This window comes from Oncorhynchus clarkii, chromosome 3, assembly GCF_045791955.1.
Source record: "Oncorhynchus clarkii lewisi isolate Uvic-CL-2024 chromosome 3, UVic_Ocla_1.0, whole genome shotgun sequence".
NCBI lineage: Eukaryota > Metazoa > Chordata > Actinopteri > Salmoniformes > Salmonidae > Oncorhynchus > Oncorhynchus clarkii.
Genome location: NC_092149.1, coordinates 63,858,278 through 63,871,427, shown reverse-complemented (window position 1 = coordinate 63,871,427; position 13,150 = coordinate 63,858,278). Strand labels below are relative to the sequence as shown.

Genomic DNA, 13,150 nt, shown 5'->3' with positions numbered 1-13,150 from the left:
TAGTCCCCTCCTGTACTCCCTGTTCAACCACGAATGTGTGGCCGTGCACAACTTCAACACCATCATTAAGTTTGCTGACGACAACGGTGGTAGGCCTGATCACAGACGAAGATGAGACAACCTATAGGGAGGAGATCAGTGACAACAACCTCTCCCTCAACATCAGCAAGACAAAGGAGCTGATCGTGAACTACAGGAAACAAAGGGCCGAGCACGCCCCCATCCACATTGACGAGGCAGTAGTGGAACAGGTCGAGAGCTTAAAGTTCTTCGGTGTCCACATAACTAAGGAATTAACATGATCCACACAGCAACACAGTCATTAAGAATGCACGACAATGCCTCTTCCTCCTCAGGCTGAAAAGGTTTGGCATGGGCCCTCGGATACTCAGTTCTACAGCTGCACCATTAAGAGCATCGTGACTGGCATCACCGCTTGTTTTGAAGGTGCTACAGAGGGTAGTGCGTACCACCCAGTACATCACTGGGGCCGAGCTCCGTTCCGTCCAGGACCTCTTATACCAGGCGGTGTCAGGGGAAGACCCTAAAAAAATGTCAACTCCAGCCACCCAAGTCATAAACGGTTCTCTCTGCTTCCGCATGGCAAGCGGTACAGATGTACCAAGTCTGGTACCAGCAGGACCCTGAACAGCTTTTACCCCTAAGCCATAAGACTGCTAAATATTTAACCAAATAGACAACTCTTTTGACTCTTCACAAACGCTGCTGATACTGCTTATCTGTCCTGTTGCCTAGTTATTTTACCCCTACCTATATGTACACTACCGTTCAAAAGTTTGGGGTCACTTAGAAATGTTCTTGTTTTTGATAGAAAAGCACATTTTGTCATTAAAATAACGTCAAATTGATCAGAAATACAGTGTAGACATTGTTCATGTTGTAAATGACTATTGTAGCTGGAAACAGCTGATTTGTTATGGAATATCTACATAGTCGTACAGAGGCCTATTATTAGCAACCATCACTCATGTGTTCCAATGGCACGTTGTGTTAGCTAATCCAGGTTTATCATTTTAAAAGGCTAATTGATCATTAGAAAACCATTTTGCAGTTATGTTAGCAAAGCTGGAAACTGTTGTTCTGATTAAAGCAGCAATAAAACTTTCTTATGAAACTCGTCAGTCTATTCTTGTTCTGAGAAATGAAGGCTATTCCATGCGAGAAATTACCAAGAAACTGAAGAGGCAATTCCAGATTATTATTTTTCTATTATTTTTTCTCTCTGCGTTGTTGGGAAGGGCCAAGCATTTCTCTGTTTAGTCTACACCTGTCGTTTACAAAGCATCTGGATAAAAGTGTCTGCTAAATTACTTAAATGTATTTAAAGGTATAACATCGATTCATATCTGATGTGGATTATAAACAACAGCATGTGTGGTGCCTAGTGTGTGTGCCTACTATCCTCCTTATAAGGTGTGTAAGTGGTTCATGAGGTTACATGTTCATCCCACATGTTATTTCAGATATGGACGGTTATGGCATTCTTTCCCCCTGTCTCTCCCTGCCTTAATTCATCTACTTTGTCCTCTCTGTGTCTCTCTCTCTCTGTCTATCTCTCTCTGTCTCTCTCTCTCTGTCTCTCTCTCTCTCTCTGTCTCTCTCTCTCTGTCTCTCTCTGTCTCTGTCTCTCTGTCTCTGTCTCTCTCTCTCTCTCTGTCTCTCTCTGTCTCTCTCTCTCTCTGTGTCTCTCTCTCTCTGTGTCTCTCTCTCTCTCTGTCTGTCCTGTCTTCTCATTCCCCTATCGTTTGTCCTTTCTCCTTCATCTGAACTATTCCCATCTTGTCCCTTTAATCATGTACATGTCAAAGTCCCACCATGTCTAATTAGTTAAGAGAAGGATCGTAACAAAAGAGTGAAGAAGTGTACCTCTGTCTCCTGTAGGGACGGAGTGGAGGTGCTGCTGACAGATTGTTCTGTTCCAACTGAGGAGTTTGCCTACGGACGCTCCAAGATCTTCATCAGGAACCCCAGAACGGTAGAATAACATAACATTGCATAAGCATAGACAGTTGACCTGGAACCTGTCACTGTCTCTGATATTATAAACGATACTACTTGATGGTTTTTTTTACATTAGGTTTAGAAGGAGGGTTACTGCCAAGGATGTGACACAACTTTGAAAAGAGCAGCATGCTCTGTTATGGAAGTTGTAGATTTAGCCATAGATCATAGATGTGAGGGTTTTTGGATATTTATTTATTTTATTTAACCTTTATTTAACCGGGTAAGTTAGTTGAGAACAAGTTCTCATTTGCAACTGCAACCTGGCCAAGATAAAGCAAAGCAGTTCGACACATACATCAACACAGTTACACATGGAATAAACAAACATACAATCAATAATACAGTAGAAACATCTATATACAGCATGTGCACATGAGGTAGGATAAGAGAGGTAAGGCAATAAATAGGCCATGGTGGCAAAGTAATTACAATATAGCAAATAAACACTGGAATGGTAGGATGAGCAGAAGATGAATGTGCAAGTTGAGATACTGGGGTGCAAATGAGCAAGATAAATAAATACAGTATGGGGATGAGGTAGATTGGATGGGCTATTTACAGATAAACTATGTACAGGTGCAGTGATCTGTGAGCTGCTCTGACAGCTGGTGCTTAAAGCTAGTGAGGGAGGTAAGAGTCTCCAGCTTCAGAGATTTTTGCAGTTCGTTCCAGTCATTGGCAGCACAGAACTGGAAGGAGAGGCTGCCAAAGGAAGAATTGGCTTTGGGGGTGACCAGTGAGATATACCTGCTGGAGCGCGTGCTATGGGTGGGTGCTGCTATGGTGACCAGTGAGCTGAGATAAGGCAGGGCTTTACCAGCAGAGACTTTTAGATGACCTGGAGCCAGTAGGTTTGGCGACGAGTATGAAGCGAGGGCCAGCCAACGAGAAGCATTTTGGACATGACATCGCCGAAGTCGAGGATTGGTAGGATGGTCAGTTTTACTAGGGTATGTTTGGCAGCATGAGTGAAGGATGCTTTGTTGCGAAATAGGAAGCGGATTCTATATTTAATTTTGGATTGGAGATGTTTAATGTGAGTCTGGAAGGAGAGTTTACAGTCTAACCAGACACCTAGGTATTTATAGTTATCCACATATTCTAAGTCGGAACCGTCCAGAGCTGGACGGGTGGGCAGCAGCGAGAGCGACATCATTGATGTATACAGAGAAAAGAGTCGGCCCGAGAATTGAACCCTGTGACACCGCCATAGAGACTGCCAGAGGACCGGACAACATGCCCTCCGATTTGACACACTGATCTCTGTCTGCAAAGTAGTTGGTGAACCAGGCAAGGCAGTCATTAGAAAAACCGAGGCTACTGAGTCTGCCGATTTAAGAATATGGTGATTGACATAGTCGAAAGCCTTGGCCAGGTCGATGAAGACGGTAGTTCCTCAACGTAGCCTATTTGAAATATCTTTCCAATGCTCTACCTTTCGACAACCACTCGACATGAAAGGGAAAAAAATGTCATGCTAGGATCCGGTGGAAACGTCATAAAATAGGCCTGTCTGATTACTTCTTATCCCTTACACAAATAGCCTTCCCCAATGTCTGTCTATCCAGAGCTCGAACAAGAGCTTTGGGCGGAACAAGTTGATACAATGTTTCAAGTTCCTGGCAGACAGGCCATGCGTAACCAATGTGATTCATAGGATATTTCGTTTTAAAAGGATATTTTCTACCTGCGTGTTTTTATTTGTTGGCAATCTTTACATATTGGCAATGGCAAAGGAAGTTACTTTTAGATTTATCATTTTCATTTATATCAAATTTTGATTAACTACATGACATTGATTTTGAGACATTAATACTTTATTATACAGTACCAGTCAAAGGTTTGGACACCTACTCATTCCAGGGGTTTTCTTTATTTTGACTATTTCTACATTGTAGAATAATAGTGAAGACGTCAAAACTATGAAATAACACATATGGAATCATGTAGTAACCCAAAAAGTGTTAAACAAATCAAAATATATTTTATATTTTTGGTTCTTCAAAGTAGCCACCCTTTGCCTTGATGACAGCGTTGCACACTCTTGGTATTCTCTCAACCAGCTTCCAGTCACCTGGAATGCATTTCAATTAACTGGTGTGCCAATCAGTTGTGTTGTGACACAGTTGGGGTGGTATACAGAAGATACCTCTATTTGGTAAAAGACTAAATCCATATTATGGCAAGAACAGCTCAAATAAGCCAAGAGAAACAACAGTCCATCATTACTTTAAGACATGAATGTCAGTCAATATGGAACATTTCAAGAACTTCGAACGTTTCTTCAAGTGCAGTCACAAAAACCATCAAGCGCTATGATGAAACTGGCTCTCGTGAGGACCGCCACAGGAAAGGAAGACCCAGAGTTACCTCTGCTGCAGAGGATAAGTTCATTAGAGTTTCCAGCCTTAGAAATTGCAGCCCAAATAAATGCTTCAGAGTTCAAGTAACAGACACATCTCAACATCAACTGTTCAGAGGAGACTGCGTGGATCAGGGCTTCATGGTTGAATTGCTGCAAAGAAACCACTACTAAAGGACACCAATAAGAATAACAGACTTGCTTGGGGCAAGAAACACGAGCAATGGACATTAGACTGGTGGAAATCTGTCCTTTGGCCAATTAAAATGGTTTGGCATGAGTTGGACCTCAGAGTGAAGGAAAAGCAGCCAACAAGTGCTCAGCATATGTGAGAACTCCTTCAAGACTGTTGGAAAAGCATTCCAGGTGAAGCTGGTTGAGAGAATGCCAAGAGTGTGCAAAGGGTGCCTACTTTGTAGATAGACAAATCCAAACATATTTTATATTTGACAAACACTTTTTTTTGGTTACTACATGATTCCATATTTTATTTCATAGTTTTGATGTCTTCACTATTATTCTACAATGTATAACAGTGTAAAAAATAAAGTAGGTGTGCACAAACTTTTGACTGGTACTGTAAATGAAATGAAACTGTTCCACCAAAAATGTGCATGTGAAAATCATAATTGGGATGCAGATCAGTAAAAACTGTACAATAACATGGCACTCCAAATGGAAAAGGTTGCCGAACGCTGGTGTAGCCTATTACCGGCAACTTCAGGAGTGTGAAGGCAGAATCTGAGAAGGACAGCAGAAGTGAGAGGAGTTTTTTTTGTTTGTTCTGGTTACGCTATATTGATCTCTGGTTTACCCTCTTTAGTAATTTATTTTTATTTACAGTGCTTAAAGTATCAGACAAGCTCAGTAGCCTACATATTTGAGGTCGACAGATTATGATTTTTCAACGCCGATTCCGATTATTGAAGTACCAAAAAAAGCCTCTACCAATTAATCGGCCTAATTTGAAATAATGACAGTTACTGAATGAACAATGAACACTTTTATTTTAACTTAATATAATACCTAAATAAAATCTATTTAGTCTCAAATAAATAATAAAACATGCTCAATTTGGTTTAAATAATGCAATAACAGTGTTGGAGAAGAAAGTAAAAGTGCAACATGTGCCATGTAAAAAAGCTAACGTTTAAATTCCTTGCTCAGAACATATGAAAGCTGGTGGTTCAATATTCCCAGGTCTTTAATATTCCCAGTAAAGAAAACTGCAACCAAATTTATCATAGGAATTATGAGGCGTTGACTATTTCTCTCTGTACCATTTGTATTTCATATACCTTTGACTATTTGATGTTCTTATAGGCACTTTACTACTGCCAGCCTAATCTCTGGAGTTGATAGGCTTGAAGTCATAAACAGCGCTGTGATCAAGCATTGCTAAGAGCTGCTGGCATACGCAGTAAGGTTTGAATGAATGCTTACGAGCCTGCTGCTGCCTACCACCGCTCAGTCAGACTGCTCTATCAAATCATAGACTTAATTATAGTATAACACACATGTTATACGAGCCTTAGGTCATTAATATGGTCAAATCCGGAAACTATCATTTCGAAAACAAAACATTTGTTCTTTCAGTGAAATACAGAACCGTTCCGTATTTTATCGAACGGGTGGCATCCCTAAGTATAATTATTGCTGTTACATTGCACAACCTTCAATGTTATGTCATAATTACGTTAAATTCTGGCAAATTAGTTCGCAACGAGCCAGGCGGCCCAAACTGTTGCATATACCCTGACTCTGCGTGCAATGAACTCAAGATACAACATTGCAAGAGAAGTGACACAGTTTCCCTAGTTAATATTGCCTGCTAACATGAATTTCTTTTAACTAAATATGCAGGTTTAAAAAATATATACCTCTATGTATTGATTTTAAGAAAGGCATTGATGTTTGTGGCAGGTACATTCGTGCAACGATTGTGCTTTTTTCGCAAATGTGCCTTTTTGTTAAAGCATCACCCGTTTGGCGAAATAGGCTGTGATTCGATGATGAATTAACAGGCACCGCATTGATTATATGCAACGCAGGACAAGCTAGTTAACCTAGTAATATCATCAACTATGTGTAGTTAACTAGTGATTATGTGAAGATTGATTGTTTTTTATAAGATAAGTTTAATGCTAGCTAGCAACTTACTTTGGCTCCTTGCTGCACTCGCGTAACAGGTAGTCAGCCTGCCACGCAGTCTCCTCGTGGAATGCAATGTAAACGGCATCCAAAAATGCAGATTACCGATTGTTATGAAAACTTGAAATTGCCCCTAATTAATCGGCCATGCCAATTAATCGGTCGACCTCTACTACATATAGTTGATTGTATTCAAACATATGGTGAGTCTATATAAAATTTAGACCAAACGATTGGTCGAAAGACCAGACAACTCTATTGACCAATCTTTTTTTTTGTCGTGGACAGCCCTAATCAATTCTATCCATTCTATGTCGACTCGGCCAGTAGCATGGGGAAAAAAGGAACATTTAGGCCTATTTTCCATGGTAGCATGGGCTTTTAAGAACATGCCGTGGTGGGTGCAACAACGAAACCTTGTCAGTCCAGGAGCCAGTCTAAACAAAGCTCGTAAAGCCTGACCTCATAGGGTTGTGTCCTTATCCTTGATCTACTGTACCTTACCAGGTTAGCTAAGTATCTCCGTTTCTGGTATAGAGTGACGCTACAGTTCATTCATGGTGGTGGTAGGATGGGGCCTAGTCTAGGTCACTAAACTCTCACCTGATCGGTCTCTGTCTGCAAAGGTATTTGAGGTGGAGAATGTGTTTGGGCAGCTATAGATGCCCCTTGTCTTTCTAAAGATCTTGAGAACCACACAATATTGTCCCAAAATGACATCCTGTCTCAATGAAAATAGTTTTCTTATTACTAAATTGTACAGACTATGGTGGTGTTCTTAGTATTCTAGTAGATGTTCATGTTTCTATCATCCTCTTGATGCCTTCTTCCTGTGTCCCCAGCTGTTCACTCTGGAGGAGAGGAGGAGGGCGTGTCTGGAGGACCTGGCCACCCTGATCCAGAAGATCTACCGAGGGTGGAAGTCTCGTACTCACTTTCTGCTGCTGAAGAAGAGCCAGGTGGTGGTGGCAGCCTGGTACCGCAGATATGCAGTGAGTTAGCTTGTCTCTACTATGCACACACGAACACATACAGAACGTCATGCCGGTTCAAATGTTTAAGATATGAGTGCATCCGTCTGTGGGAGCACAATCTGATCCAAATATAGCATGCATCGGTCAGAAAATAGATTGTTACAGATCGGCGGTTCACTAAAATGTTTTACTCAAATTACTTTCTACCTTCAGAAAATAGCATATTTTGTGACAACTGCATCCTCTCTCATGTAACCATGTTGTAACCACGAACAACCCTTGGTAATATCAGTAGCCTAGTCAAACTGACCAACAAGATGTAGGCCTATTCTTGATCAGCGTTCAAATGTTTGTGAAATGGCTTGTGCAATATTAGGCTTTATTAGTTGAGTGGCAACCAATGTAATTTGCTTGGTTATTTTGATCAAATGCGCTGTTGAAAATGGTGTTTTATCGGAATAAAGGTAGCCTAAGCTATCGCCATGGACACAACTCTCATCTGGCTATAGGTAGGCTATATGCTGATCGGGGTTTAGGTTACATTCGATTTTATTTTGATTGTTCAGGTTCACCATCATCAGTAGTTTTGCTTGAAACAATCAGTGCATATGGTCATTTTTAGATATAGAGCTTACAGATGATAATTTCATAAGGACAGAAATTGCTTTTGCTGCCCGCACTGCATGATCGAAGAAGAGAAGCTCACTCCAAATGAGTTGTCAAAACCATTCGATTATGAGACGGGGGTGAAATTCAAAGTTCTGCTATATATTTTAATTGTCTGTCAATGGCTATAACTGGGTGGTAGAGGCCCAGTTTCCCTTATGGCTCCGCTCAGGTACCTATATACATCATATATACTACCGTTCAAAAGTTTGGGGTCACTTAGGAATGTCCTTGTTTTTGAAAGAAAAGCACTTTTTTTTTTGTCCATTTAAAATAACATCAAATTGATGAGAAATACAGTGTAGACATTGTTAATGTTGTAAATTACTATTGTAGCTGGAAACGGCAGATTTTTTATGGAATATCTTCATAGGCGTATAGAGGCCCATTTTATAAGCAACCATTACTCCTGTTCCAATGGCATGTTGTGTTAGTTAATCCAAGTTGATCATTTTAAAAGGCTAATTGATCATTAGAAAACCATTTTGCAGTTATGTTAGCACAGCTGTAAACTGTTCTGATTAAAGAAGCATTAAAACTGGCCTTCTTTAGACTAGTTGAGTATCTGGAACATCAGCATTTGTGGGTTCGATTACAGGCTCAAAATGGCCAGAAACAAAGAACATTCTTCTGAAACTCGTCAGTCTATTCTTGTTCTGAGAAAGGAAGGCTATTCCATGCTAGAAATTGCCAAGAAACTGAAGATCTCATACAATTCTGTGTACTACTCTCTTCACAGAACAGCGCAAACTGTCTCTAACCAGAATAGAAAGAGGAGTGGGAGTCCCCGGTGCACAACTGAGCAAGAGGACAAGTACATTAGGGTGTCTAGTTTGAGAAGCAGATGCCTCACAAGTCCTCAACTGGCAGCTTAATTAAATAGTACCTGCAAAACACCAGTCTCAACGTCAACAGTGAAGAGGCGACTCCGGGATGCTGGCCTTCTAGGCAGAGTTCCTCTGTCCAGTGTCTGTGTTCTTTTGCCCATCTTAATCTTTGCTTTTTATTGGCCAGTCTGAGATATGGCTTTTTCTTTCAACTCTGCCTAGAAGGCCAGCATCCCAGACTCGCCTCTTCACTGTTGATGTATTTACTGGTGTTCCAGCTACAATAGTAATTTACAACATTAACAATGTCTACACCCTATTTCTGATCAATTTGATGTTATTTTGATGGACAAGAAAAATCTGCTTTTCTTTAAAAAAAACCCAAACTTTTGAATGGTAGTGTACATATCTTATGCACACACACACACACACACACACACACACACACACACACACACACACACACACACACACAGTCAGTTCAGACAGATCCAGCACAGAGAGGCCCAGCTCATCCATCAGCAGCAGATTTGATTTTAAAATGGAAATGAATTCAACCAAATCGCACTGAATCGTTTGATGCTAAAATGTTTCTTTCCTGCATCGTATCGGAGCCCATGTATCTAGATGCATATCAAATCGTCTTGAAACTAGAAAGATGCACATCCCTAATATGGTGGCTATAGAGCTTATATGCCTGTCGTTCAATCTTACTTGTCAGTTAAGCTCAGTGTTTTTTTCCTTCCCCTGTTGCAGCAACAAAATAAATATCAGAAGATCAAGAGTGCTACACTAGTGATGCAGTCCTTCATCAGAGGGTGGAAGGTATGTCCATGTCCACATACCAGTCAAACAGTATAAGAAAGCATTTTTTCCTGTGATAATGCTGTAGTAAAGGCATGTTTAAAAACAATGTTTTTTTCTCCAGGCCCGCAACATCTTGCGGCAACTGAAATACGAGAAGAGATGCAAGGAGGCTGTGACTACCATTGCAGCGTACTGGCACGGGACTCAGGTACTGGCTCAAACACTACCTGATTTCAACATAATGATTAGACAATGTAAAGACAAGTATAGAATGATATTGGGAGGAAATGGATGAGCTGCTGATTATGGACATCCACTGCCTTTTGCTTTTGCAAGGTTTATCTGCCATAAAGTCAGGTAAGGAAATACAGTATTATAAGACATGGCTCTGCTCAGGTCTCCCAGCTATACTGAGAGCTAAACTAGAGCAATTTCACAGCTTTTTCCTTCGGGTCTTCTACTGTCGCTGATCTTACCACCGCTGCTTTTCTCACACTCTTTTTCACTCTCTTCCTCCCCTCTCTCTAATTCTTCCCTCATAACCTCCACTCTCCTCCCTCCATCCTTCCACCCTCCCGGCCACCACCAGGCTCGGATGGAGCTGCGGCGCCTAAAGACGGAGGCGCGGAATAAGCGTGCCGTGTCTGTCATATGGGCATACTGGCAGGGGACCAAGGTATTTAAGCCGGTTGCCGTTGTCGTGTTTTGCCATCCCAGCTGTCCGTCATACTCCATGTCCCACCCCTCCTCTTGAAACTGACCAATTGAATGGCTCGTCATCGTCCCTCCGTTGTCCCATTGGTCCACTAGCGTCCCTTACCAGTGTCTGGTGATTGACTCATCTGTTTTATTGTCCCTTCAATAGGTGTCATTTGAGGGATATTGGGTGGCTAACCTTATCCCACTAACATCTATTTAAACGTCTGTTTGCTAGTCCTCTGTTACTGTTATGGAGCCTCCCTTACATTCTCCCTTTAGGAACAACTGCAAGTCCCACAACACAATTCTCCTTTCCATTCCCATGTCTGTCTGTTGTTTTCTTGATGTTTGTCATTGCATTCCTCTGTAATCTGTTTTTATGAGAGACATGACGGATAGTACATGATAATGGACGTACAGTATCCAATCAGAATGAATATCATGTGTTCACTTTGATGTAATAATTCTGAGGACTGTGCTGAGAATAGACTGTATTCCATGTGCCATTACAGGAACACAAAGAGCAGGGTTAGGGTCATTTCCACTTAAATTTCAGTCAATTCAGAAGTACACTGAAATTCCAATTCTCTTCAATGCTTTTCAATGAGGAACATTTGGAATTTGGTTTACTTACTGAATTGATTTGAATTTAAATGGAATTGGCCCAACCCTGCTAGGGATCTTCAGATCATATAGCCTCATGGTCATAGCACATACCACCATTAGCACTTTATGGACTTTTAAAGTGCTATATGTTTTAGAGGCAACATATAAATCCTTTAAAACAGTCCATGCACAACATGTCATGTTTTATGGACATTTAATAACAAGGGATGTAGATCAACTCAGTCCTGCTATCCATTGAAAAACAACCTTTACAACTATTTTGTAACTCTGCATGATCTTATCTAAAGGCTTTACAGCCACACTCACCAGATAATCGTCAAAGATCATGTATTGCTATATGTTGCATGACCAAAGCAGTCGCGTGTGGCTTAATTTATCGACTAATCGTCCCATCTGATTGGTGGATCTAGTCTAGTTTCTTAGACTGGGCAAAGCCCACTGTAACTGGCACTGAATTGGAGTGGTGTCAGTGAGTTATGTGAGCTGTTGTACTAAAACAGACCATGCCAAGTAGTCACAAAGTTTAATGAATATAATCGATCAGATACTATATCGGATACAATTAATTTCGGGGGACTTCAGGAAAACCTGGACTTTTGTACTAATGTTGCTAGTTCATCAAATTAAGCTTTATTTACACAGCACATTTCAGACATGGAATGCAACGCAATGTGTGTCACAGGAAAAACAAATAAAAACAAATATTTACTACACAACAAACACAAGAGGATTAAAAAAAACAAAATAATATCAAAAATTTAACGACTAAAAGCACCCTAAGGAAAAGCAAAGCTAAAAAGGTGTGTTTTAAGATCCCTTTTACATTTTCCAGTTTTGTCCCCCCTCAGGATCTCTGGCAGGCTGTTCCAGAGGCTAGGGTCATAATAACTAAAGGCTGCCACCATGCCTCTTGGTCCCAGGCTTTGGGATAGTTAAAAGGCCAGTGCCAGACGTCCTGAGGGGTACATCACTTAAAAGCATGTCTGACATGTATTGGGGTGCACAATCGTGTATTGATTTAAAAATCAATAAAAATTATCTTAACATGAATTCTAAAACTCACAGGCAGTCAGTGCAGAGACTTTAAAACCTGTGTACTGTGTGCTCTCCGTCTGATCTTGGTCAGTATCCGTGCTGCAGCATTCTGTATGTTTTGCAGTTGACCAATGGCTTTCGTTGACCAATGGCTTTCTTGGGTAGACCAGACAGGAGAGCATTACAGTAGTGAAACCTGCTTGTAATAAAAACGTGGAGAAACGGCCGCACCATGACAATGTTCCTCAGGTGGTAAAAAGCTATTTTGGTCACATTGCTAATGTGTGATTCAAAATTGTGTTCAGAATCTAAAATAACACCTAGGTTTTTTTTAACCTGTTTTATCTTTATTGACTGTGAATTAAAGCCAGAATTCTCTCTGTGCTTTAGCGCCAACAATAAGTACCTCAGTCTTGTCTTGATTTAGCTGGAGGAAGTTGTGAGCCATCCAAGTATTTAAATCACTAATACAGTCTAATAATGTATCTGTGGTGCTAACATCCTCTGGTCACACAGAAATATAAAGTTGTGTATTGTCTGTGTAGCAGGGAATGTCAATGCTGTGCTTTCTGATAACACTGCCAAGGGTTAATGTATATAAACTGAACAGTGCCGGACCCAAAATTGAACCTTGTAAAATGCCATGTGCTATGTATTTTCTCTGAGTTATGTTCACCAAGGGTGACAAACTCTTGACCCATTAAATAGGTCCTAAACCAATTTAGAACTTGACTGAAGAAGCCAACCCACCTGTCCAGAAGGACATCATTTTTAACAGGGTTGAATGCAGCACTTAAATCCGAGAGCTGTTTGACATCTGTGGTGGCTCATTTACCACTTTAACTAAGGCAGTTTCTGTGTTGTGGTGGGCACAAAAAACAGATTGCATTTTTTTAATAATGTAGTTGGCTTTTGAAAAAAATAATTATCTGTTTTAAAACCAATTTCTCCATTTTGCTTAAGAATGGAAGGTTGGA

General features: G+C 40.7%; 1 protein-coding gene across 7 annotated transcripts in view; it reads left to right on the top strand.

The window, feature by feature from the left end:
- LOC139401230 (unconventional myosin-Ib-like) overlaps nucleotides 1–13,150 on the top strand; it is a 149,670-nt gene that overhangs the window by 128,623 nt on the left and 7,897 nt on the right. For 4 of the 7 annotated variants that reach the window (XM_071145637.1, XM_071145633.1, XM_071145634.1 and 1 more), the window contains exons 19-22: nucleotides 1,903–1,996; nucleotides 7,381–7,530; nucleotides 9,762–9,830; nucleotides 9,934–10,020. In XM_071145637.1, the coding sequence (XP_071001738.1) occupies nucleotides 1,903–1,996; nucleotides 7,381–7,530; nucleotides 9,762–9,830; nucleotides 9,934–10,020 (400 nt within the window). Of the gene's footprint in view, nucleotides 1–1,902; nucleotides 1,997–7,380; nucleotides 7,531–9,761; nucleotides 9,831–9,933; nucleotides 10,021–10,401; nucleotides 10,489–13,150 lie in introns of all 7 variants that reach the window. The other 3 variants (XM_071145625.1, XM_071145613.1, XM_071145617.1) reach the window with 1 other exon arrangement.